The 24860-nt window shown below is 37.0% G+C and overlaps 4 protein-coding genes across 15 annotated transcripts; 3 read left to right on the top strand and 1 right to left on the bottom strand.

Moving 5' to 3' along the window:
- The first annotated feature begins 1837 nt into the window (after positions 1-1837).
- Positions 1838-5392, top strand: LOC119983614. Of its 4 annotated transcripts, none has more exons than XM_038827300.1 (3): positions 1838-2362; positions 2513-2623; positions 3249-5392. In XM_038827300.1, exon 3 carries the CDS (start codon positions 3284-3286, stop codon positions 4964-4966), a length of 1683 nt encoding a protein of 560 aa, XP_038683228.1. In that variant the 5' UTR covers positions 1838-2362; positions 2513-2623; positions 3249-3283; the 3' UTR covers positions 4967-5392. The 4 variants fall into 4 exon arrangements, with proteins under 4 accessions (XP_038683228.1, XP_038683227.1, XP_038683230.1 ...); XM_038827299.1 differs by having other exon boundaries at positions 3240-5391; XM_038827302.1 differs by lacking the exon at positions 2513-2623.
- Positions 5393-9901: 4509 nt separating this feature from the next.
- Positions 9902-13941, top strand: LOC119984421 (peroxisomal membrane protein 11C). Of its 3 annotated transcripts, none has more exons than XM_038828355.1 (8): positions 9902-9996; positions 11167-11366; positions 11559-11633; positions 11717-11791; positions 11937-12017; positions 12181-12255; positions 12367-12540; positions 13532-13941. In XM_038828355.1, exons 2-8 carry the CDS (start codon positions 11175-11177, stop codon positions 13565-13567), a joined length of 708 nt encoding a protein of 235 aa, XP_038684283.1. In that variant the 5' UTR covers positions 9902-9996; positions 11167-11174; the 3' UTR covers positions 13568-13941. The 3 variants fall into 3 exon arrangements, with proteins under 3 accessions (XP_038684283.1, XP_038684284.1, XP_038684281.1); XM_038828356.1 differs by having other exon boundaries at positions 9960-10074; XM_038828353.1 differs by lacking the exon at positions 9902-9996 and adding an exon at positions 10987-11017.
- A 282-nt stretch (positions 13942-14223) lies between these two features.
- Positions 14224-19791, bottom strand: LOC119984419 (plant UBX domain-containing protein 9). Of its 4 annotated transcripts, none has more exons than XM_038828351.1 (9): positions 19635-19791; positions 17793-17854; positions 17259-17631; positions 17063-17146; positions 16862-16975; positions 16557-16766; positions 15790-15936; positions 15650-15706; positions 14224-14635 (listed from the first exon to the last, which is right to left on the bottom strand). In XM_038828351.1, exons 1-9 carry the CDS (start codon positions 19719-19721, stop codon positions 14528-14530), a joined length of 1242 nt encoding a protein of 413 aa, XP_038684279.1. In that variant the 5' UTR covers positions 19722-19791; the 3' UTR covers positions 14224-14527. The 4 variants fall into 4 exon arrangements, with proteins under 4 accessions (XP_038684279.1, XP_038684278.1, XP_038684277.1 ...); XM_038828350.1 differs by having other exon boundaries at positions 15790-15933; positions 16557-16796; XM_038828349.1 differs by having other exon boundaries at positions 16557-16796.
- A 213-nt stretch (positions 19792-20004) lies between these two features.
- Positions 20005-23101, top strand: LOC119984695. 4 transcript variants are annotated; one of them, XM_038828769.1, is made up of 4 exons: positions 20005-20156; positions 21167-21278; positions 21447-21549; positions 22418-23101. In XM_038828769.1, exons 2-4 carry the CDS (start codon positions 21195-21197, stop codon positions 22837-22839), a joined length of 609 nt encoding a protein of 202 aa, XP_038684697.1. In that variant the 5' UTR covers positions 20005-20156; positions 21167-21194; the 3' UTR covers positions 22840-23101. The 4 variants fall into 4 exon arrangements, with proteins under 4 accessions (XP_038684697.1, XP_038684698.1, XP_038684695.1 ...); XM_038828770.1 differs by having other exon boundaries at positions 22421-23101; XM_038828767.1 differs by having other exon boundaries at positions 21167-21549.
- Positions 23102-24860: the final 1759 nt, after the last annotated feature.

Below are 24860 nucleotides of genomic sequence, written 5' to 3' on the forward strand. Positions count from 1 at the left end.
ACTGGAATGAGAGTGGTAAATGGCTGGTAAAGTGAGCTCGAGGTTTGAAATTGGGGGTCTTTAAGATGGATGAAACTTTTACAATTGACGTGGGTGTAAGGGAATACTGCAGTTTCAAAGGGTGGAAAATTATTTGGTTTCCCTGTTGCCATGTTATTAGCTATACCAACTTCAAGCAGCATAACATAGAAAGGTATGCATGAGGTTGAGAAGTTGAAGAATGAGATGAGAAAGTTTGACCCAATCCATTTGAAGTGGTGTCCATACTATGAGTCTAATGCCCGTATAATTTTATTCTTCAAAAGATGTCACAAGTAGTGTTGTGAGAATCGGACTGACTCGGCCACCAATCCGGCACGGTTCTGTCAATATTACCGTTTGAATATGTGATCCGGTGTAAATCGATAAAACTAGATGATTGGACCGGAAGCCTGGTGACCTGGCCAGTTTTACATGACCGGAGAGGTTATTTTTTAGAGTTAAATGAGTACAACACATTTTGTAATTTCATTTTTTTACACATAGTATGATAATATCAATATATGTATATTAATTATCACTTATCACTTATCAAAATATATCAATATAATCAATATGTCAATATAATATATTATTATTATATTGTTAAATGTCAATATTACATCGGAAGCACTACACATCCATAAAATTTCATCCATAAACTTACATAATCTAGGTGGCATGCCTATGTGACTTTTTTAATAAAGTTCATTTGTTTTTTTAATCTATATGGCATGCCTCATAAGCATGTCACCTAGATTATGTAAGTTTATGGATGAGAAAATTATGGATATATATCATTTTGGATATTACATACATATTTTTTTGGATGATGATATTTCATTATTTTGATATTTATTTTTATTTTTAAGTATTAAGTTTGATTATAATACTTTTTATTTATTAATTAAAAATGTGATTAATCGTTGATCCATTGATTGAACCAGTGACCCGATCCCTTACCCATATCGATGTCCAGGTCGGTTTTAATAACATTTGATCACAAGTATTTGAGATTAGATTCAAACCATATATTGTCAGCTTACACCAGGCTAATGTGAAACTTTTTACAGGTCTCAACAGCGGTCGATGATGAAGATCAGTGTGGTAATTTTGATGTTCTCATTCTTTGGGAGGCTATTTACGTAACTAAACGACACATGTTCTGTCTCGTGCCACAAAAATCGGGAAGCCCGGGATCTGCTGTAATTTTATTACAGTAGGTCCCATGGTAATAGCTGTTTTTAACATTAAAAATTTTTATTTTTATTTTTAAAAATTATAAATATGTAGTGTTCATCCCAACGAACACAACGATGTATTTTTTGTTAGAAACAAAAATCAAATTCAACATGAAAAAGACACGACAATTCTAGACCGTCGGATATAAACTCAAAATATTTGATGTTTTTTATCACGATGCATTTGATTTTTGTTTTAAACAAAAAATATACCGTTAGATTCGTTATGAAAAATACTATATATTTATGATTTTTAAAAATAAAAATAAAATTTTTTATTATTCATAAAGGGTATTACAGCGGGATCTGCTGTAATAAAATCACAGCAGGTCCCGGGCACCCCAAAAATCGACCGTAAAGAAGTTGCCTTTTTGAAAAGTCACAAGCCGTCCCTACCACACACGTGGATTATTACACCACGTCAGCACATCGGTAATGTAAGAAAATTCGAAAAGCATTTTCAAATTTCTTCCACCTGATCCCAACGGTCGAATCCTCTGCATCCCTTACCGTTCGATCCTGAATCATTGCTCAACATTTAATCCCGTGTAAACTCTCTCTCTCTCAGGAGTCGGGAATCAGGACAGCATCTACAGCTACAGAGTTGAAATAATTATTCCTTTTTTTTATTTACAGTGAGAGAGCATAAGCGACAGGGAGATCTGACACCTCCTTCTATGTGCAGGGAAGAAGAGAGAGAGTCTTTGTCTTTGATTTTTGAATGTCACTGATTGTTAATAGTATTATCTCTGTGTCTGGTAGTGCTAAATCTCGAGTACTTTGGCTGGGATTTTTCAAACTCGAGCTGCTCCTACTACTTTGTATTTTTAAACGACACGGACCGTTTAGTAATGTCTCTGGCTCGACTAGGCAACAAAAACAGCTTCTGGGTTTCTCTCATTCTCGAATTGTATATCTGGGTTTCTGACTTTTCACGATCGAGCTGTTGTTGATTGTTGATTTTGGAAGTATCACCGAGTTCCTGCTCTTGTATTGAGTGTAAAGAAGAGGAAGAAGGAGAGTGGAGGTTTGAACGTGAAGCTATGGTGGGGTGGTTTGCTTTCCTGAGAAAAAGCTGGAATTCTGGTTCTTGACTCTTGAAGGTTGGTTCTTGATCGTGATTTTTTACTTGCTTTCTTTGATCCCAACTTAGTAAAGAAAGTCGCTTTCTTATATTGGTTTGTTTCCCCAATTGCTTTCACATTTGGGCTTCTAGTCATATGAGATCTCGATCATTATTTTGTTTGTTCCAGCTTCGTATACTGTGCTAGTGTGCTTTTGTGCTTACAGAAACAACAAAGAGAGAGATGGCTGTTAATTGTTGAGGGCTTTTGGAGGTTGAGGAAAGTCAAAAGAAAATTGAGGTACTTTCATGGTTTGCTCATTGAATTTTCTTAGTATAGTGGGGTTGGTCCATCTTGAATTTAAATACACTCTATGCTTATACAACTGTTGATTGAGACTCATGTCTTCTCTTCAAAGGAGATTTTCTTTTTCAATCCAGCTAACTTGCTTTATTGATTAAAATAGCGACAAAGCTAAGAACCCAATTTTCTTTTTCATGTTTTTTCAAAAGAGAAATCTTGATCCTTGATCTCGTCAGGGTTAAAAAGCAAAGCTGCAGCTTTGATCTCTATTTACAGCAAAATACCCCCAGTATATACCCCATTTGTGGAACAATAACTTGATACCTACAAGGTTATTTAGGTAATTTAACATAGATCTGCCTACCCTCTTTGCCGTTAAAGTAATGCATGATTCCATCAACAATATTTTAAAGCCACTATTTTAGAAATAAATTTCGGTTGGCATTTAATGATCACTGGACAAAGCAATGGAAAGGACTCATGGGGGCATCTTTTAGGTACTACGATTTGGTTGGTCAAGTTTTGTTTTCAGCAAAACAAGTATTCATTTCTTCTTTACATACATTCTCATCCGGATCATTGCTCAAAGGTTTGGTTTCTCTCTGATATCCAGTTTTTGCAGAGAATTCAATTTAATCCAAACCCACATTCAAAATCATGGTTGAGGATGATAACAACGAGGTGTTGGTTGATGATATGTCAACTGACGAGTGGTTATCACATTCCCAAGAGCTTGTTCCAGTGGCCCTCCAGAAGGCTAAGCAGGTTAAGGGTTTCACTGGAAGGTGGAAGATTATAATTTCCAAATTGGAGCAGATTCCTTCACGTTTATCAGATTTGTCAAGCCATCCTTTGTTCTCTAAGAATGCACTTTGCAAGGAACAACTACAGGCTGTGTCGAAGACATTGAACGAGGCAATTGAATGGGCTGAATTATGTGTGAAGGAGAAGTACGAAGGGAAGCTTAGGATGCAAAGTGATCTTGATGCTTTGTCGGGGAAGCTGGATTTGAATTTACGAGATTGTGGGCTTTTGATCAAGACTGGTGTGCTTGGAGAGGCTACTTTGCCTTTGACAGTGGCCGGTTTTCTACAAGAACCAGAGGCTGCTATGCATAGCAATATAAGGGAATTGCTTGCCAGGCTTCAAATTGGGCACTTGGAGTCAAAGCACAAAGCTCTTGACAGTTTAGTTGAAATCATGAAAGAGGATGAAAAGCATGTTTTGGCTGTTTTGGGGCGGAGTAATATTGCTGCTTTAATTCAATTGTTAACTGCAACTTCTCCCCGCATACGCGAGAAGGCTGTGACTGTAATCTGCTCGCTTGCAGAATCAGGTGGTTGTGAGAATTGGCTTGTTTCTGAAGGCGCTTTACCTCCCCTTATAAGGCTTCTTGAGTTTGGCAGTGCAGTGGGGAAAGAGAAGGCTACAATTTCCCTTCAAAGGTTTTCAATGTCAGCAGAGACTGCCAGGGAAATAGTTGGCAATGGTGGGGTTCGGCCACTGATTGAGGTATGCCGAACTGGTGATTCTGTCTCACAGGCTGCTGCTGCTTGTTCTTTGAAGAATATATCAGCTTTCCCAGAGGTTCGACAAACTCTAGCTGAAGAAGGAATTGTAAAGGTCATGATCAATCTCCTCGATTGTGGAATTCTTTTGGGATCTAAAGAATATGCAGCGGAGTGCTTGCAGAATCTTACTGCAAGCAATGAGAACCTTAGAAGGTCTATTATTTCAGAAGGTGGTATTCGGAGCCTATTGGCATACCTCGATGGTCCTTTACCCCAAGAATCCGCAGTTGGGGCATTGAGGAACATGGTTGGCTCAGTTTCTACGGAAATGCTGGTTTCTCTGGGCTTCCTTCCTTGCTTGACTCATGTGCTTAAATCTGGATCATCCGGTGGACAACAGGCTGCTGCATCGGCAATCTGTCGGGTTTGCAACTCAATTGAGATGAAAAAACTTGTGGGTGAAGCAGGATGCATTCCTCTGCTTATTAAGATGCTTGAAGTTAAATCAAACAGTGTTAGGGAGGTTGCTGCACAAGCTATTTCAAGCTTGATCACCCTTTCGATGAATTGCAGAGAAGTTAAAAGGGATGATAAAAGTGTCCCAAATTTGGTCCAACTGCTTGATCCAAGCCCACAGAACACTGCAAAGAAATATGCCGTGTCGTGCCTTACGTCTCTCTCTCCAAGTAGGAAATGCAAGAAGCTGATGATTTCATATGGAGCAATTGGGTATCTAAAGAAGCTTAGTGAAATGGACGTACCAGGTGCCAAGAAGATGCTTGAACGGCTCGAAAGAGGAAAGCTAAGAAGCTTGTTTAGCAGGAAATAGAAGAAGCAGCATTCTCATGTTGTATCATGAAGGTTTTCTTTTCCTTTTCAAGCATTGTTTCATTATCTGTGTGAAACAAAGTAGTCTAGATCTGAATCGAAGACCTTAAGTGTTAATCTATGCAATCAAAGTTTAATTATTTATAAATTTATGATGCTCCCCTATGTCTATTTTCTGCAGATACCATCAATTCTCTGCTTGCTGCAATATTTTTTTCCTCGTGATTAGGTTTTGCTCTCCTTACATTTTTTTCTCTTCTCTAGTTTGAAAGTAGGAAAGATCTGTACTAAGTGGTAAGTGTATATTCTGAATTAGGTTATGGCTTCGGTGGAGTAAATGTTGGAAAGTGTTATACTTAAGTGGAACAATTTCTTATGCTTTTATGAGTTGAAACATCTTGCAGATGGCATATATCCTTCTCTTTATTTTCTTATATGATAAGAATTGAACATGCTGATGGTCGTTTTAAACCCGGTGGCAAATGAAGGCCGCATAGTTCTTATACAGCCACTACCCCAGGTAATGCCTGGTACTTTCTTTAGTGCTTATTATATTTTGTTGGAAGAACATGCAGTTAACATGCTGTGATTTCCTTTGAATGCCTGCTGTCAAGTTTGTTTGAGCCTGTCGAAAGATCAAGTCCAAGGTCTCTTGCGGTTCTGGCTATGTTTCTGTTTAAAACATCACCAATCCCCTGAAGAAAAAGGCATTGGATTATCTGATCTGCCTTACGTACGTTTCGACATACTCTTATACTTCCATCTATACCTGACATTATCATGTAATAGATTTTATATTAATGTTAATATGATTCTTGCTTGAACCCTCTTATGAGTTGCTCTTTGATCAATTTTCAAAATTAGAACTTTTACCCCCGGCATAAGGCATGGTGGTCCCTATTTATGTCTTATATTAGAGGGAATCGTTGCTCCTTAAATTTTATTATATGCAATCTGCTTTTAAATATTGAGAATCCCATCTGTGAGAAATGCTGATTCTGGTGTGAGAGGTCTTTATCATTCTATTGATTCTTGTGGAAAAGTATTGGGAGGACTTTTGTGTAATGGTTCAGTTATCCTTGCTGTTTATCAAAATGGAGAAACTAACCTCACATCATTAGGCATATTGTTTGTTATGCATTAGCTCTAAGCACTTGAATGTGTGTAGCCCACCATTTTGCCTCTTTTCTTTTTTTTTGTTTTTGTTTTATGCATGCAAATGATGGAGCTGCATCATGGGGATGTCTCTCACAGATTGGCAACAATCATTTATTTTTGAAACAGAACGTATGAATGTTTTTTCTATCTAAATTCGTGGAAGCTCTGTAGTTTAGTATATTACTGGCTGAGGAGTCTTTGACATATAAACCACGTTGGGATAGCCTAATTGATTATATCTCAAGACTTGGGACACAAAGAATCTCGCATGAGGACGTGAGTTCAATTCTAAGTTGGTGTAGTTATTTCCAAGTCGTTTGTGCGGGGCCTTGACTCAACTAACTTGTCGGGTGAATTTGTGCATGTCTCCCTCGGCCTAAATTTGGGCTTAGTGGGTTGTCCAAAAGACACTTCTTCTAAGGAGTTCTTGATTATTAAAAAAAAAGTCTTTCGACATATGGTCCACGAGTTTGTGATACTTCAATGTTGATTTAAGCAAATATACTTGGACTCATGACATTAATAATTTATGACTTACGACTTATCAGGGTATTAGGCGATGAGAGCGATTTAGAAATTGGGAGTCACAAGCACCTATTGGCCACCTGGTGGCTGGTGCAGCTTCACGTCTTGTTAAGACAAAATATATCATATTGTTAAGATCAATGTCTTTTGATGGGTATATATTTGTAAAACCCACCTTTAAACATCAATTAGGTATTTTTCCTTAGTTTGGTGAGTTGAGCTTAGTCCATTTGCTGGGCTTGGGAGTTGGGAGGAACAAACTTGTTAGGATAATCCGATGTATCCACAGGAACTGAAACCTCAAAGCCAAAAATATAAGGGCTCTTTATTGATCAAAGCTCTTGTAGTTTTAGGCTCTTAATTAGCATTTAGAAGTATTTGATATTGTAATACTTAAAGAAGAATGAAATAAAACAAGAAACGATTGTAGAAGGAAGAAAGTTTGTATATATTGTGATCAAAAGGAGTTCATGGATTACAAAAAAGCTTACAAGATCTGAAACCAGAGTAGGAGATATACATTCAGCAGATTAGTAACGGTCATCTGCGGATTTGAAATAATGATTAAAATAATACAACCGTAATAAGGCCTTACGACGCCGTTGCGCTTGAGAAGACACTCAGGCTCTTGTTGTACATGAAGCAAACGACACCGTGTAGAGGAGAAGGAAAGCAAACGACACCGTCTACATTGGTGTTTTGAACAATCAATCCATCTTGGAATGCGTGACAACTGGAGTTTTCTCAACGATATTGACCAAAGCGGGAGCCATCCGATTGCTATAACTTCATTAGTTAACGGTTAGGATGACAACATCGGTTTGCAATGCAGGTGGGGCCAGATTTGTAATGGGCCGGAAATATATCAATCACGAATTGTAAGAAATGAAACAAAACTCCAAAAAAACGCGATCTTGTTTGTTTGTTCTGGTTACGCAAGGACCAAACAATACCTTATCATGATTAATTTCTTTCCACACGCAAAAAACACTTATTAAATGCTATTTTAAAATTGTTTTCTTCTCATTTATCTTCTTATGATTCAAACCATGTGAAAATTAATTGATGGCATATGGTGATTGTACGGGGCAAACTGCTTAGGAACTTAGGATTATTTGATGTTATTAGAGGTGTACACAGTCGGTTTTTGATCGTTTTTTAACTGATCGTTCGATCGGTTATTGGCAGTTTGATCGATTTTTTTGATTGATCCTCACTAACATACATTTGACTATAACCGACCAAATGATCAGTTTGACAATCAACTTGGTTTGTCAAGATTTTTTTGGACAACCCTAAATGTTATTGATTTAATGTAATTTTATTTTTTCTCAGATTAAATGTTGTTGTGTCATTATTAAATTATTTTTATTTAGAAGTATACGGCCATTTGTTTTGTCTTTTACTTTATTTTAAGGTTCTATAAATTATTTCAACTAGTTGCATGCCCGCGCTTCGCGCGGTACATATTTTGAAAGGAAAATAGAGATGTGTGAGAATTTTTCAATACTTTGTTAACATGAAGAGCAGTAGAGTAGAGTTTTAATTGTAGAAAATAGAGATGTTTGTGAGATGAAGATGAAGATAAAATATGTACAATACCTTTTTTTTAGTTTGCTAAGAAAAAAAATTTCTAATAGGGTGTAAGAAATTTGATTCATAAGAAATAAGTATGTTAAGAGTTATATCAATTTTTATTTGTGTCGTTAGTATCTACAAAGTGTTATAGATCACCAAAGCATGTTTATGAGACAGTATTGTATGGTTGGTACAACATTCTCTATAAAGTGGCATTCAATATCGAGAAATACAATGTAGCATAAGTAATATTTTTGAAATTATATTTTTAGAATAAGATTCTTAATATTTTTAGAATAAGATTTTTGAATTTATATTTTTGAAATGTTATGTATGACTGGTAGATTTATGCCTATAATCACTTTGACCTTCAACAACTCACTGAATTCTATCATGCTTTCCTGTCACCACTTACATGTTCTAATACCAAATGAGCTGAATTTACTTACATATTAGAACAATATAGCGTGAGAAAAACCTCTCATGTTGTGTATATTGCAATCCAAACAGACTACTAAACCTGACCAAACTCTAAATATGCACAATACATCAATTAAATACTACAAAAACACACAAAATACATCAAAAACACATAAAATGATAAAAACACACAAAAATAATGATAAAAACACACAAAAATTCCCACAAAATGATGATAATTAATGCCAAAAACATACAAAATGTTTTCAAACTAAATACTACAAAGGAATTTCATTAATTGAGTAATATCAAAAGACTCTCATAATTAACAATACATGACCTTAGTGAAGCTGAAACAACATCAAACCACTTCCATGAAACATTAATCCCCATTATGGGTCTTAAAGTTTTTTAATATATTTTAATTTTTTCTTTTGTCCTTTACATTTTTGTTTTTTTAAATTAATTCTCATCACTCAAGTTGTCAATCATTCATTTTTATCAAGTTTAATTAGAATGTGTAAGCTTCTTTGTAGAGGCGTCCAAGTGGCACCAAGAATTAAGGAGAAGCCTTGTGGATACTCAGTTATATATATATAAATTGATTAATTGTAATTGCATTTTAAGAAGGAAAAAAAAAGTACGTCGGATCATCCAATATTAGATCACAAAAGGAGAATGACATTTGACCAAGTTGGACAAATTCGAATTTAAACAAATTTAGGTTTAGTCATTTAAATATGTCCAAAATCCAATCCAGGTTAGGGTCCGGGTATGTAAACATTTCGTTAACCTCTGATCTTGTCCAAATAGGAACTGATTTTTTTTGTGAATTTTGTTTAGTATTGTCTTTTGGAACCTTGATATTTGGATGATCTTGTAATGTTTGTGTTTTGTAATGGATATGTACTTAACCTTGATATTATGATATTTCTGATGATGATTTTGGATTTTGTGATAATTTTGTTAGTTAGGTTTGTGTATGGATGTGGACAATTTGTTTAGAGTTTTTTTAGTTAAAGGACTAAACGTCAAAAAGTGTTACAAAATGATAGTTTAAGGACAAAACGTTGTGATTTAATAAAGTTTGCCAATTGAGATTATTTCGGTATGTCAATTAGGTGCCACATTGGTTTTTTTGGGCATCAATCAAACTTCAGGTACAAAACAGGTACTTTTAAATATTTGAAGGACGATTATAAGATAAAAAAAAAAATTTAGGGAAGAAAATGAAATCTAAAGTATAGTTCAGGGACGAAATATATATTTTTGTCCTACTTTCCCCTAACAAAAATAGAGATTGAGATTTTCGAGGTGGCCATTAATCAATATCCTCTGGCACTCTCTTCGGTACGCCTTCTCTCTCTATCTATATACATACTCAAAATAACGAACCCCAGTTCGTTTAATTGGTGATTGGACTTTGAGGTACACAGGGATTAGCTTGAGTTTGTTTGGATTAAGATTCTGAGCTTACTTTTTGGTTTTCATGCTCCATTGCTGTTTTCTAATCGTTTGCCTCTGATAATTTCATTTTGATATCTATTTTTGTTTCCATATTTAGATTCAGTGTGTTGTTCTACGTTTGGTTTCCTGTAAAATGAAAGAAACAGAGGAAAGAATGATTATAGGTTCAGTTGAGGAAAAAGAATGAAATTTTAGGGGTGGTTCATTTGAATTTTCTCTCGCCAGAGTTTGATTATTGTTTTTTGTGGCTAATCTTTTTTATATATTTGGGGTAATACTAGCTGTGTCTTCGAAGCTGAATTTTCCAATTTAAGTTGTGCATTAAGAGTTTCGGAGTTTCGAAGAAGAAATATGGTTCAGTCGTTTGGTTGGTTGGTTTGGTCTACTATGTTGTCAACCTTTGATACGAAATTGGTCACTTGCTTTTTTACAAGTTTATTTGGAGTTCCTAGAGCAGTACTAGAGGGAAGGGAGGGTACCTGAGAGGGAAAGTAACCCAGCCACCCAGGTTTTAAATTGTATTAGCCTCTAGGTTTCCTATGTGTCTGCAAATGAATTTGAGGGTTTCTGTTTTAATCACTTGGAATTTGAGGGAGTGCTCTCCGTGGCATGCTCATTGGGCTACATAAGGGATATTGATTGTAGAATGTTAAACTGATCATTAAACAAATGAAAATATTGGTTACAAAGAACTGCATGGTTTTACTTAGGATGGAAATGGGACATGGTTATATCTGATGCAGGATCTATATTCTTTCTTGCTTTGATTGTTTTCTATTTCTATCATCTAACAGTAGATTGTGGTTAATATCTCAAAAGTATCTTCCTCCCTGAAGTCTTTCATAGCTGATTTTCATGATTCATGCTTGATATACCTTGAAGTTGGAAATGGCATCATTCGTCTGTAAGCATGTTTGCTAGTTATTTTGACATTAAGTTACCAGTGTTATTAATGTGAGTATGTGAATAGAATACAAAAATGAAAAGAAACGATATTGGTTGTATTGGATGGGCATTACCTTGACTTTTTATTTATTTCTTGGCGCTTTCAAGATAAAAAGATGAGTTCACTGGATGTAGCCAGAGCAGAACTAGCCCTTGCAGTTTTATATTTGGATAAGGCTGAGGCAAGGGACAAGATATGCAGGGCAATACAGTATGGTTCAAAGTTCTTGAGCAATGGAGAGCCCGGCACCGCCCAAAATGTTGACAAATCAACCAGCCTCGCCCGAAAAGTATTTCGCCTTTTTAAGGTATTTCGCCTTTTTAAGGTTAGGTCATACCACACAGAAGGACCCCTATTGTAGTATATTCTTTTATTTGTGCATGTTTTGTCTTGAGATGAGCTGATACTTACTTTTTCATAATGTATCTGTTGTGAACTTTCTCTTTGGAGTTTTAATTGCAGCACATTTCATGCCCCATTAATCCCATCGTTTTTGCAGTTTGTCAATGATTTGCACGCTCTTATTAGTCCTGTACCTCAGGGAACTCCTCTTCCTCTTGTTTTGCTGGGGAAGGTATGAATGGACATCAGTTGAAACTCTCCTATGAGTATCTCCATTTTCTTTTCTTGATGACTTAAGTTTCATGTTTATTTCAGTCCAAAAATGCATTACTATCAACTTTCTTATTTCTCGATCAAATTGTCTGGCTTGGTAGATCTGGCATCTACAAGGTATGAAATACTTCTCTCTCTCATTCTCTTTCTCTTTCCCCCACACACACATGCGCGCGGACACACACACACACACACTGTGCCGTATGGATTCTCTGAGAATGTGGTGATAACTGATAAGAACTTCAATTTTGATTTGTTGTAGAACAAGGAACGTGCTGAGCTCATTGCCCGCATATCTCTTTTCTGTTGGATGGGTTCCTCAATTTGTACCACATTGGTTGAGGTTTGTTGCTCACTCATTTGTCCTCAAACCTGTTATAAACGGACCCAAACCCTATCCCCTCCTTGACATCACATAATAATGATAAGAATGAAAGAAGAAGAAATGAATCCTGCGTCAGGTACAGTTAAAGTCTGATATTTTTTCCCCACTGTTTTCACATTAGATTGGAGAGCTCGGAAGGCTTTCGGCATCAAAGAAGAAGTTAGGGAAGAACCTTAAAAATAGTGACAAAAATCAGGTATGTTCTTTATGTGATTCAATTGTTTGTTGTAACATTAATAAATAACTTTCACCCCTTCATTTCTTATTCCCTGATACATGTCCTTTCCCTTGACATTTTTGAGAGCAGAATGAGGAATATCGCGCTAAACTTAAACAATCAAATGAGAGGACCCTAGCCCTGGTTAAAGCGGGTATGGATATCGTGGTTGCTGTTGGGTTGCTTCAACTGGTACCCAAGAAAGTTACCCCACGTTTAACTGGAGCCGTTGGGTTTGTTAGCTCACTAATCTCCTGTTACCAGGTATGATTCTGATGCCTTTAATCTTTATTTGATATCGGTCTTAATTTTTTCCCTTCTAGGAGTTTGCACTGCAGTGAGAGATCATTGGGTTTTAGCATGTAGTTGATTGCGGAAAGGTCTTAATTTTGAGACTATTAAATTGGTGTGGTCTTTAAATTGAAAGTGGGAAGCTTGCTCATATTAGTCAGTCTTAAGTTCAGAATTTGTATAATTTGGCGCAGGACAATTGAGAATTGTTTGAAGTAGTGGTAAAGAACTTTTGAAAGACTAGACACACACATAATATATATAATGGGTGGAATAAGCATAAGAGTGCATCCGGGGTGTTATGCGACCGGAGAATTCCCTTAAAGTTGAAGGGCAAATTCTATAGGTAAGCTATTCGCATTGCAATGATGTATAGTTCCGAGTGTTGGGCTATCAAGAGGCAACATATCCAAAAAAATGCATTTAACAGAAAAAATGCGAATGCTTCGTTGGATGTGTGGTCACACTAAGAAAGATATGATAAGAAATGAGATTATTAGATCTAAGGTAGGAGTAGCACCTATTGGAGATAAGTTACGAGAAAATCTGTTAAAATGGTATAGACATGTCCAACGTAGAGATAGCGGTGCGGCAGTGAGGAGGAATGAGAGAATTTTTATAGGATAGAGTAGGAGGCAGCGAGATAGACCTAAAAAGACATGGCTTGAAGTTACAAGAAATGATATGAATTTAATAGGAGTGGATGAATGTATGATCCAATGATGGATTTCTAATGATGTTCTCAAAGACTCGTGTAGCCGATCCCAAACTTTTGGGATAAAGGCTCGGATGATGACGATGATGATATATATCTGTGTGTGTCTCTGTGTGTGTGTGTGTGTGTGTTTAGCACAATAAAGATTGGGAATGTATGTGGTAGATAAAATTGGTTTTTTATTTGATTTACTGGATTGAGCTAGTTCATTTTGCTTGTACAATCACTTCTTTTTCTTTTTGGCTGCAGTTACTTCCATCGCCTCCGAAGTCTAAGACAGTCTGAAGGGAGAAGCCCTGTTCAGCTCGACAACATTAAATGTGGACATTGTTCCAATTATTAAAGGTGCACTTGTTTTGGCTGTCTCATGGTGAAAATTCCATATTTAGTACCTTTGCAACATCTGCATACTACAGTAATAAATATAGAATCGTATGAGCTTGGTCGACATGACTTTTTTTGTCGATTTGCTTGAATTATCTGTGTTCGTAAATGGTTTGCTGTGAACATGTATATGCGTAGTGGGAGACTAAAGAGTTTAAGCATTGTTACTTAGGGTGGATAGGGGGCATGCGTGTATAAACATCTTCTTCACAGCCTTATTACTGTTGCAGAAGTCGAAACTGATATTTGAACCTATAAAACTCATCCATCAACTATACGGTTATGCTATGCTATTCAAAGGTATCTTATACATGCATATGGGAATGCATGTATATACATACATATATTCACGCCTGTAGTGAAGATTCTGTATATGGCTTTTTGCATGACAAATAATTTCATGTTCTTCCTCCCAATCCTCTTCTGCATGCATGGCCTAACCTGTAAGTCTTGACTCGTTTTTCACCCGACCCATTGACACGACGGGCGGGTGACGCTTTTTTTTAATGGGTAGTGGCGGGTTTGAGCTGGAGGTTTATATGTATATATCAAAGAGATAGAGGGGAAAGTAGATATTACAGGAAAAAAAAATGATATTGTATAAAGTCTATTAAGGCAACAATTAGGAACCGACTCCCGCTGGCGGCCCCAGCACATGCAACGCCTGATCTCATGCTAGAAATACGTGCATCCTGTTGAAAGAACTAATACAACATGGATCAATCAAACTTCGTAGACCACTTCTTGGTTCAGTTATTGCATTGAACAACAAATAAACGTCAATAGATCTATATTATACAATCCGCAAGTTACAGGTTCAAACCAGTGCATCAGATGTCGCTCTGTATAATTCCGGTGGAGCTAAATCATCTCCAGAAACAAGGCTTCCTGTTTGTTAGTTAGGCCTAATTCATTCAAGCTTAACGAGCCTTCTTCAGCAGTGAAAACACGACGGGGGTATGGCCTCACCTATTCATGGAGGAAATCAAGCTGAGTTTACGACATATAAATATGACAATCTTATAAAACACATTTGACGTATGCAATTTCCATCACAGAACAAATTCCCCCAGAACTAGCATAATAATATTGGCTATTCGACCAAATTGAATAAAGGGCAAAAGTAATTGCGCATCACAAAATAGCAGAACTAAACCAACTAAATGAAAATCAATCAAAAGGCAACCTCACAGAAAATGAAGACAGAATCCAACAACAAGCCAAATCCAAACCAAACAAAAGTACCAACGAACCAAATAAAGATAGATATGGTTGATTAAGTTCACATGATTGAACCTAATACAACCTCTAAAGTAGAAATCACATGATTGAATCTAACATAACCCAAGCCAATTGGAGCAAGAATACCCCAAAGGGCCGAATAAATCTACAAGAACCTTGATTAGGGTTCAAGTCTACCCCAAGCAAATCAAAGCAGGAGTGCTCGATAAGCCGATTCCAACGGGATAAACCCTAGGCAAAACGTTATTCTTTCTATTACTTTCCAGATACCCTAAACCTAAGAGGACTACCCTTTTATACTAACTTAAATAAACAAATTATAATAAAATCCCTTGCCCTAGAGTTAGGTTGACTCGTTGACTATTCTAGGTAAAAGAAGAATGCCCCTAACTAAATATACGACTCTCATCACATACTCAATAGGGTAAGCACTTTTACATGAAGTCAACATCTGTCAATTTTCTCTCTCAAAACCATGTATTTAAATCAAGATTGATGCCAGTATTTATAACTATTCATCGTAAACTTTAGCTTATTGTCCAAGTAGAAAGAAGGCACCATAGTGTTATTCTCAAAGCAAAGCTGCTGCCCTTTAAGTTAGGAACCAGGACGAAGAGCTGAACACCAAAAGATGAGCAGTTTTCCTCATTGTAAATGAAAGGATACAAATGTGATATGCAAATTTAAAAAAATGACGCAATCTAAAATGACCACTCCAACGAAGATTAGACAAAAACTTACCAATCTGTAAGAGCCAGGCTTCACCACTCTAGAGAAATCTATGAAGTCAAAAAGAAACTACAAAAGAAAAAAAAAAACTCAAATCAGTTAAGTCACTAGATCACACATGTAACTGTTGAAACATTTCCTTCATAGGTCACCTTCAGCTTGTCAGATTTCAGAAAGCGACAGCCATGACGGCTGGCATCTGGCATGCGTACAAGAAGCGTTATGGCATTCTCATCATGCAATGCTGGTTCCTGAGGAAGGGAAGCTTCATTTGCAGCCAACAGCTCCTCAACATCCTGCTATTAAATAAAACAAGGTTTTAAAAATATTTAGATGTGCAGCTACAAGGTAGACAAATGCAATTAAAAGTTCAATCACCACTCAAGTTAAAAGGAAAACAATTAAAAATTATTACTTGAATCATCATCATCCGAGCCTTTATTCCAAAAGTTTGGGATCAGCTACACGAGTATATGAGAAAATTATTACTTGCATGCGGTACATTATTCATTTCAGGTTCAAATTATTAGAAGTATTGCAAACAACAGGAATCATCTATGATAGGTTTTTGTCTCAAAAAAATAAGGAAATCAATTTTTTTAATCAGTTAGCATCTTTGCGGACACATTGCAATGTATTGTAGGAGGAATCGCCTTCAGGAAGGTCATAGTAAATCAGGCAAGGTCATCAAGAAGAATATTACAACTGTTTAATACAAAGAAATTCTTAATTGCCATCTAGCATTATTGTAGAAGATTCTTCTCTCAACCTAGTTTGAGCATGCCTTACAGTCTTCCTTTCTTTTCCTCCCTTACGGCCGTACCCAACAGAGAAGTAAAATATCCATCATCCTGCTAGCATAACCTAGTCAGTTATGCCGTCATATATGTTATTTCTAATAGGTCATAGGGGTTCAAACCTGTTGTGCTCGTACTAGCCACTGCTCTGTTAGCAAGGGTGACTGCTGGTTGGGTACAGGTCGAGAATCCGGATCTGCATTTCTATCTGAAGTGCTTTGTGGAGTAGACACATTTTGGACTTGATTTGAAGCAGCTTCAGGAATTTGACCAAAAAGTGCTGCTTCAAGCATCATTGCTTCATCAAGTTCACTGGAACTTATTCCACCCCACTTCATAGGAAAGCAAAATGATTGATGACACTACAATTTGAGCACCTAAGTATGTGTATGTCATAGTCAAGAAAAGTAGCAGAAAGTATACACACCTCTGTGGCTGCATCATAACTTTCATCAGATCTTCCACTTGAACTATTAACTCCTGGTTCTTGCTCATGGTTGTCCGCTGTTTGGTCAGGCCTTGCTTTTTCTTGCTCCACAATCTGAAAATCAATCATTGTTATGATGCACTTGACATCACATGACATCGAGGACACACATAATAGAAAAAATGGGAAGAGTCTGACAACCTTTAAGGACTCTGATATTGCACGAGAAAGCTCATCATCCTCTTGGTCAAGCTGCCTGCCTGAATGCCCACTACTGGAGGATTCCTGCATCAACATACACAGCAAGAATAAAAATTAAGAGAAAGAATAAGTAAGCAATAGGCCAAATGATAGAATGTGATGCAATACATGCTAGACGAACTGAATTGCTTACTACCTCCTGCTTTGAAGCCTCAATAGCAGCTTTAATCATTTGTTCTTCAATGTCATTGTCGTTAGCATGATGTCCATCGGGACGATGGACATCACTGCGATCCTGACCATGAGATGATGAAGTTCCAGTTACATTCATGAAAGGCATGGGTCTCAAAAGATGAGGTGGCATGTTGCCACTGTTGTAGTTTCCTGCTTGTGCAGAAGGCAATGGGGGAGGACTTCCGAAAGCGGAAGCGCCTATCTGGTTCATGAAATTCCTCCTGTAAGTGGGGTCCAGTAGTAATGAAGGCTTAAAACTTCTAACAGCAGAGAGAAGTGGCAAAATTCCATGTGGTCGATCTTGGATTGGATTATCCCCTTTCCTCGGACTTATACTGAGGAAATACAGCAGATGTTGGATTTGTCAGGTCATAAAAACAAAACAGGAAGCATGTGTTAAAAGACCATAATATCAGAGAAATGCAGCAAACTTGTTGGTTATAGCAGTTCACAAAAAAAAAAAAATAAATAAAACAATGAAATAATAGTGGTATACTTGTATCTTTGTGCTTCACTAAAATGCGCATTCACAGCTGCATCAAGATTGCCCCCATGTTCCTGTTACCAATGAACATATACCACAGAGTTCAGAGATCTTATGGAAAGAGGACACGTAAACGACGAACATACACAGAGGAGGAATTTACATTATATATGTCAACCTTAATCTCTTTTCCCATATATCACAGAAACTAGAACACCGTAGTCATCATAATATCCACTAATCAAAGCACTCTATGATTGCAGACTCCTAAAATGGATTCAACAAATGACACAGTAACTCCACCGTAGAAACTTGATGCCAATGTCTGGGAATGATTGACAGAATTCAATCTATTCAATACTTCTCCGCCAGCCAAGATTACAATGCATTACTCTTCAGATAGTAGTTTTGCAGGTATAAATCAGTGTCTTTTGAGTTTAGGAACTTATTCGGTGTTAACTGTGTTTAAAAATGTATGTGCCAGAAGCCCCACACTGGGTTCATAGGATTATCTTATTAGCTTGAATTAAAAGGCCCAAAGTACATAAACTACACGAAAGATGCACATTAACCTCAGTTCTAGCCGTAATATGAGGAAACCTAAGAAAGAAATGCATTGAGTATGCAACTTATTAGATGGGAGAATAGAACTTATGCAGGCCCCTCTGAGGTTAATGCAGAAGAAAAAAATTAAACAGTGAAATCAAGCCTTCCAGACTTCGCACAAGACATAGTTTGAAATTTACACTGAGTGTGTCGCTCAAAAGAATTTTGCAACGTTAATGCCTGTAGAAAACGTATTTCACCAAAGCTTAATATATCATGCTCAACTACAAGTATGCAGGGTATCAATCACTTGTTTGCACTGTCTAGTGCATTAGTAGAGTTGAAAACCTTATTCGCAAATTAAGAATGCTTGATGGACTAAAATCCCCATATGGTCTTACAAACCTAACTAGTCTGTTTACATGGAAAGTATAACTGCACCCCGTCCCCTCTTCTTCCGCTTCAAAAGCAAAAAAGAGGCATAGTTCTTTTTCTTACTAAAATGCCATGGTAGATAACCTCATAAAAATCCATAGCAACACATAGCTCTCTTGTAGAAGCAATAAGGAATTTCTCAGAGAAGAATTACACCAAATGAACAACCAGGATCATAGTTGTCAATCTTGACTACAGTAAGCAAAAATTGCAGATTTTAGAATTTTACAATTGAAATAAAGCCAAGAAAATAATCCTATAAAGCAAAATGAGACTCCGGCTGTCGCTCTAAATTATTATAGCTTTTAAAAATGCCAGCATAACACACAAAAATTGCATAAATTTCCAAGCATTACAAGATTGCATTGAGTCATAATTTGACCACGAAAGGTAGGATTTAATTGAAAAAAGCACAACGAGTTCCAGTAAGACACAGTAATGCAGCGCTTCTAAATCTTGGAAGAACAGTCACCAAATAAACTACAACAAATCAAAAAGGGCATCATATTCTCCAATCTTGGCCAGCCTAATTGCACAAATTGTAGATTTTACCATGATGGATGATACTAAAAAGATGAACATCAAAATAAATGTCAGAAAAGAACGAAAAGAAACAACAAAGAAAAATGAGAGGATTCTGAAAATTATATAAAAAAAAAAAAACTAAAAAAAGGTGCCAACATATCTGCACTGCAGCACATTATACGAGTAAACTAAGCCATGATAAGAACATAAAATGCTGGATTTAAAAGAGCAAGAAACGGTGACAAGTACAAAGAAGAAACCCTAAACAACACAGGATGAGGCATTTCTAATACTGGAAAATCAATACGCATTTCATCAGGACAAATTGCAGTATAAAGAAAAATGAACCTCCAACACCCGCCGCGCTAATGCCTGATCACACACACCGGTGATGCTCATGAACGCCTCTACATCGTCGTGATTTGGCGTCGCCATTCCCGTAGATCTTGAGAGAATCTAGAACAGAGACGGTAAGCTTCTTTTGAGAGAGAGGAAAGTTTACAGAGTGAAATGTGTATTTATACGTACACCTATATGTACTATGGGTTTATGCTCGCGTGCAACGCGTCTTTACTAAACTCGTGCGTATTCAAGTATTATACACCGTGCGTGGCGTCTCTTCCAGCTTACACGTGGAATTTGTATGGGATTACTCGCGCTCGTATTTATTTCCACTGTCACATTATCTCTTTGTGCCTCTAATTGTTTAATGCGATAACACGCTCAATAATTATTTTTATCAAAAAAAAAAAAAAAAAAAAAAACGCTAATCGAAAAAACCCAACCTCGTCGGCGACGACAGAGGGACGAACTCTGTCCATATCACCTCCGCCTGCCACCGAAAACGTCGCACGCGGTTGTGCAATTCAGGTTAGGTGTTTTTCTACACTTGTGCGACCTTTTTCCAACTCCAATTTTAATTGTGTTATGCATGTTAAATTGCGTTTGGTGCAGTATGAGAGACTGGGTTTGTGTATTAGGGCATAGGTCCTTGTTTCATGGTTTATGATGCGTATCCCTTCTGCTTTTGTTTGTATTAAAAGTTGATTCCATCGATCATTTAAGACCCCAATTGATGTTGTGTTATCCAAATATCAATTTGAGCACAATTGGCCCAACAGTAGGCATTGGTTCAACAATCTCTGTTGATATAATCATTAGAAGAATCAGAGAATGAGGAAAAGAGGGGATAAAGCAGCTTTAACTGAAATCCCTTTGGGTGCTCTAATCTATGCAATTATCCTCTTATCTCCAAAATCATATGTTGCAGATTGAAATCGGCTAATATTTCCCTTCTTGAGTTAATGAGATGCCTGAGAATTGTGAGAAGATTTGGCTTTAGATTGGTCCAAAGAGATATGTTCCTTCAATTCATTTGGTGAATGACTCCTTTCACCATAATTTTCCAAAAGTCAAGTATGATTTATGGTTGTGTCCCACATGGCTATTAGAGAAGAAAGAATAATTCCGAGAGTATTGAATACCGTTTATCCTTTTCTTTTTCTTATGTTATTTCAGAACATTTGTAGTTCTCTCAGTTAAGATCCAAATAGCTATATTAGATCATTTGTGTTTTGGATAAAGCTTCTATGATATTTCATGTAGTGCCGGTGTGCAAGTTACTGTGAGCTAATCATTCATTTTGGAAACCTAGAGGCTAGAACAAATTCAATTACTCCCTCCATGGAGAAGTGGGTGTGAGATGCTGATGCAATCTCATTGCCGCAAAACAAACTTAAGTTAAAAGTGTGAAAATAAGATCAGTTAATACCCCTCTGATTGTAGGGGTGAACATTATATATTTCAGCCATCAAATGCTTGCCTTTTCTTTCTAAATCTTATTTTCATTGAATAATATGATAATTAACCTTGCATTGCAGTTCATTCTGTCATTAATCAGTGTCGGGAATGCTTGTTGGAAAAAATTCCATCCAGGAAACCTATTATGATATTCTTCATGTAAAAGAAGATGCAAGTTACAAAGAAATACGCGTAAGTTATCGAAGTGCCATCCTTAATTTTCATCCTGACAAACTAGTAAAGACCAATGAGATGGTTAATCCAAGTGAGGAATCAGGAGATAGATTTTTGAAGGTACAGAAGGCATGGGAAATCCTAAGTAATTCGATGTCACGTGCACTTTATGATAATGAGCTGCAGGGCTCGAGAGCGGAAATTGGAGTAGCAGAAGATGTAGGCATATATGATATGATGGTTGAAGATAATGGAGATACCTTGGTGCTTTGTTACCAGTGCCAGTGTGGTGATTATTTTTCTGTTGACTCTTTGGAGCTGGGGACAACGGGATATGAGTTGTTGAGGGATATCAATAAAGTTTCTTTACATACAGGAGATGGTTTACCAGCATCTCTTGTTCTTCCTTGTCGTTCTTGTTCTCTGCAACTTCGTCTATTGATTAATGTGAAGAAAAGTTCCAGTTGATGACCATTAGTGATTCATCTGATCATCTTTTATTGTTTGCTGGTTGTATTGCATTTTAATCAATTGCGTCATAGTCTCTAAAAACTTGCTTGAAGTTTGTCATGAGAGTTGAATTATGAATTTTCCTTCAAATGTTTGTAGGTTATTAAGTGTGTTCATTTCAATTTCCACCTTTTGCTAATTTAATTGAGATTGATGAATTTCTTTACAAGGATCTTTTGACAATAAAATATGAGGGGTCGTCATTTTAAGAATGTTAGTGTTTGCGCCACAGATGAAATAACATTCTCCATCACCATCTCTATACTAAATTTCTTTGAGATAGCTTTCCATTGTAGGAAAATTTTCCTATTCAGACCGAGCTAATGGGATTATTGTAAACAATGAGTTAATAGATTGAGCTAAACAAGGAGTACTAACATGCATTTTTATCCTTTGGATGATGGACAAGGTGCAGTTTATCTAACAACGATGTGAAGTAGTAGCTGTTTCATGACTTATTGGAGCTTGTATCCCTATTGTTTGCCATTATAGGGCGTTGTTTTAAAGTAGGAGGCTAGTATTATGGAAAAGTTCAATTAGAGATAAGCAAAAGCTTTTAGGTTTATGCTTGTTCTCTCCTTGTCTTTATACTTTGTATGACCCACTGGATCAGAATGGGTAATCAGAACTTACACTTTTCCTGACAGTAGCAGTCTTAGCCAGAAAGAGAATGGGTTCTGGTGAAGGAAGGCCCCATTGGAGTGTCTATGATGGCGTGAAGGTTATCCCCTCAACGCCTGAAGCACTCATGGCAGCAATGAACACAGCCATTGCTAATCTGGAATATTCACGTGCTACTGCCCTCCTCGAGTCAAAATCTTCTTCCCAGTCAAAAATCAAGAGGTCTGATGTAAGTGTGGGCCGTGTGGCTGCTCAATATGATGCCAGATTGGCTGATGAGGCTTACAAGGCAGGATGTGCGGCGTTGGCTGCTGGCAAGCTTGATGAGGCTTTGCAATCTTTGAATGTCTCTCTCTCGAAATGCCCTCCCAACAAGACTTCAGCTGTTGCTAAGCTTCAGTCCCTTATTTCTCTCACATCTCAGCAACTGCAAAAATCCTCCAAGTGAATTAAGCGGTACCTATAGGTTCAGGTAATCAAGTGATTATATTTTGTTTTTCTGAATTATGCTTGGTTAAATCCATGAAGATGATTTATTTTAAAAAGGGGAATTTTGAATCGTTCATTACACTAGTCATGCTTTTGCTGGGGGAGGATTTCCATTATGCTGTAATATATTGGACCAGCCTTTGTTGAATTTATTTCAGTTTTCTTTCCCATTATTATCTCAAAGTTTATGGAATTTATGGGGCATGCAAATCTTCTTATCATCTTATGTATAGGTAGGTGAAAAGTTGATTGCTTGGATATGCGTTTTGGTTGAAGAATAGGGTCCAACATCCGATTTGGCCTTTCTTGGGAAGGGATCTACTTCATTAGAAAGTAGGATAGGATGGGAGAAGGAAAGTGGGATTTTTCTCAAATATGATTGTAGCATCCAAAATTCTAGGATATTCTTCCTGTTTTGGAATGAGTTGTGGTCCTTGGTGTGTAGGTCAGATAGTGGTTTGGCCGGCTATGTTACTTCCAATCATTCAGAAAAGAGCTAGTAAAATACAAGTGAGTTATGGTGATATTGAAGAAAGCATATGATGATTTCAGAGTGTGTAAATAATTGTTAGTTATGGTCATAATGTTGTGGGTCTGTGGCACTCTACGGCAGTATGTATCCTAACCTTCTCTTTGTTAACAAGCCACATAAGCATTGTTGCTCCGACAAAGAAAGAAGCACAACCATGGTTGTTCTGGTCCTAAAAATCTGAACTTGCATCCAGAACATGAGACTAAAAATGAGGCTTATGTTGCTGACCCATTTAAAGCATACCATTGACCTAGAAGAAGGCAACAAAATCGCTGAGCGTGGTCGTTGCCATTCAATACATTCGTCTGATTCAGGCAAGTCAGTTTCTGCTGTAATCATCAGCTTAGGGATTGTGATGCACTCGGTCGTTATTGGAAGATCGCATGGTGCGTCAGGCAGTGCAAAGACAATGTAGCCGTTTGGGAGTGCTGTGAATTGCTGTGAGGTATAAAACTGTGGTGTTGTGAGGTATAAAAGGTGAGTTCAAAAGCAGAAACTGTTTGGTGCATCACTTTTAAAACTGTGGTGAAATGCGTTTGGCGTATCTAAATTACGATTATATTAAATGACTAATAATGTTAATATAAAATCACTTAATGTTTGTATTGTATATTAATCTAAAATAAAGTACTTGACCTAAAGTATTTTATGTTACGGTATAAAGCGTTTGAGAGTGTTTATATTTTGGTGCTATGAGATAATGTGTTGCGAGGAAAAAAACTGTGGTGCACCTCACCACAACCAAGAAAAACAATGCAAACACACTGTCAAACAGGCACAATAAAACCTCTTATTGCTGTGCTATGCTTTCATTAGTTATTTGAAGGCATGGGACTAGGTGGATGCATCACTCAGGTAAGTCAGTTTTCCTGCTGCAATCATCAGCTTCAAACAATCATGGATGCTCCACCAACTAGCTTTGGCGGAGGCTTATCTGAAGTAGTAATAGACTAAATTTTTAGTAATTACATAGGAGCCTAAAACTTTTGAACTTTTGAAGTGGCTAAGTTTTGTGGATAAATCGGAGGTGAACGATGGGTTTTACAGAAAGAGGATTACGGTGCTTCCGTCACATACTACTAGCGCTCTGTTCAGCATCGAAGTGACGGACAATTGATTGAGAAGGGCTTTTCGCAGGAACCAATGCCCTGTCTATGGCGTTCTTGCACGTTGGATTCTATAGTCTCGTAAAGTGGAAGACCTCAAAAAAATACATGCGAGGGCTTTCAAGTGTTTAAGATACCATAAGGATACTAATTTGATCAGTAAGGATATCAGTAAGTTAGTATAGAGGGGTGTATTTAGTAAAATTTAGGATGTGACTAAAGTTTATCTATTGCCAAGAATGCAACTGTTGGGCCGACATAAGTGTATTGGGCTGCCAACCAAACGAAGCCTGCTATATTGGGCTTAGGCCATCCAAGCCCAAATTATTGCCCAATACATAT

The sequence above is a fragment of the Tripterygium wilfordii genome, chromosome 18 (genome assembly GCF_013401445.1).
Source record: "Tripterygium wilfordii isolate XIE 37 chromosome 18, ASM1340144v1, whole genome shotgun sequence".
In the NCBI taxonomy this organism is placed as follows: domain Eukaryota; kingdom Viridiplantae; phylum Streptophyta; class Magnoliopsida; order Celastrales; family Celastraceae; genus Tripterygium; species Tripterygium wilfordii.

What these genes read in the sequence shown, in the direction of transcription:
- LOC119984695 (XM_038828767.1), top strand. Translation starts at nt 21,195, where the DNA reads ATGCTTGTTGGAAAAAATTCCATCCAGGAAACCTATTATGATATTCTT. An exon ending in TTGTTACCAGTGCCAGTGTG is followed by an intron (nt 21,550 to 22,417) that starts GTGATTATTTTT and finishes TTTTCCTGACAG; the next exon opens with TAGCAGTCTTAGCCAGAAAG.
- LOC119984421 (XM_038828353.1), top strand. An exon ending in TTTGTACCACATTGGTTGAG is followed by an intron (nt 12,018 to 12,180) that starts GTTTGTTGCTCA and finishes TTTTCACATTAG; the next exon opens with ATTGGAGAGCTCGGAAGGCT. An exon ending in AAAATAGTGACAAAAATCAG is followed by an intron (nt 12,256 to 12,366) that starts GTATGTTCTTTA and finishes TTTTGAGAGCAG; the next exon opens with AATGAGGAATATCGCGCTAA.
- LOC119983614 (XM_038827300.1), top strand. Translation starts at nt 3,284, where the DNA reads ATGGTTGAGGATGATAACAACGAGGTGTTGGTTGATGATATGTCAACT.
- LOC119984419 (XM_038828349.1), bottom strand. Translation starts at nt 19,721, where the DNA reads ATGGCGACGCCAAATCACGACGATGTAGAGGCGTTCATGAGCATCACC. An exon ending in TAGCGCGGCGGGTGTTGGAG is followed by an intron (nt 17,855 to 19,634) that starts GTTCATTTTTCT and finishes CATTGGTAACAG; the next exon opens with GAACATGGGGGCAATCTTGA. An exon ending in GTTATGATGCAGCCACAGAG is followed by an intron (nt 16,797 to 16,861) that starts GTGTGTATACTT and finishes CTCAAATTGTAG; the next exon opens with TGTCATCAATCATTTTGCTT.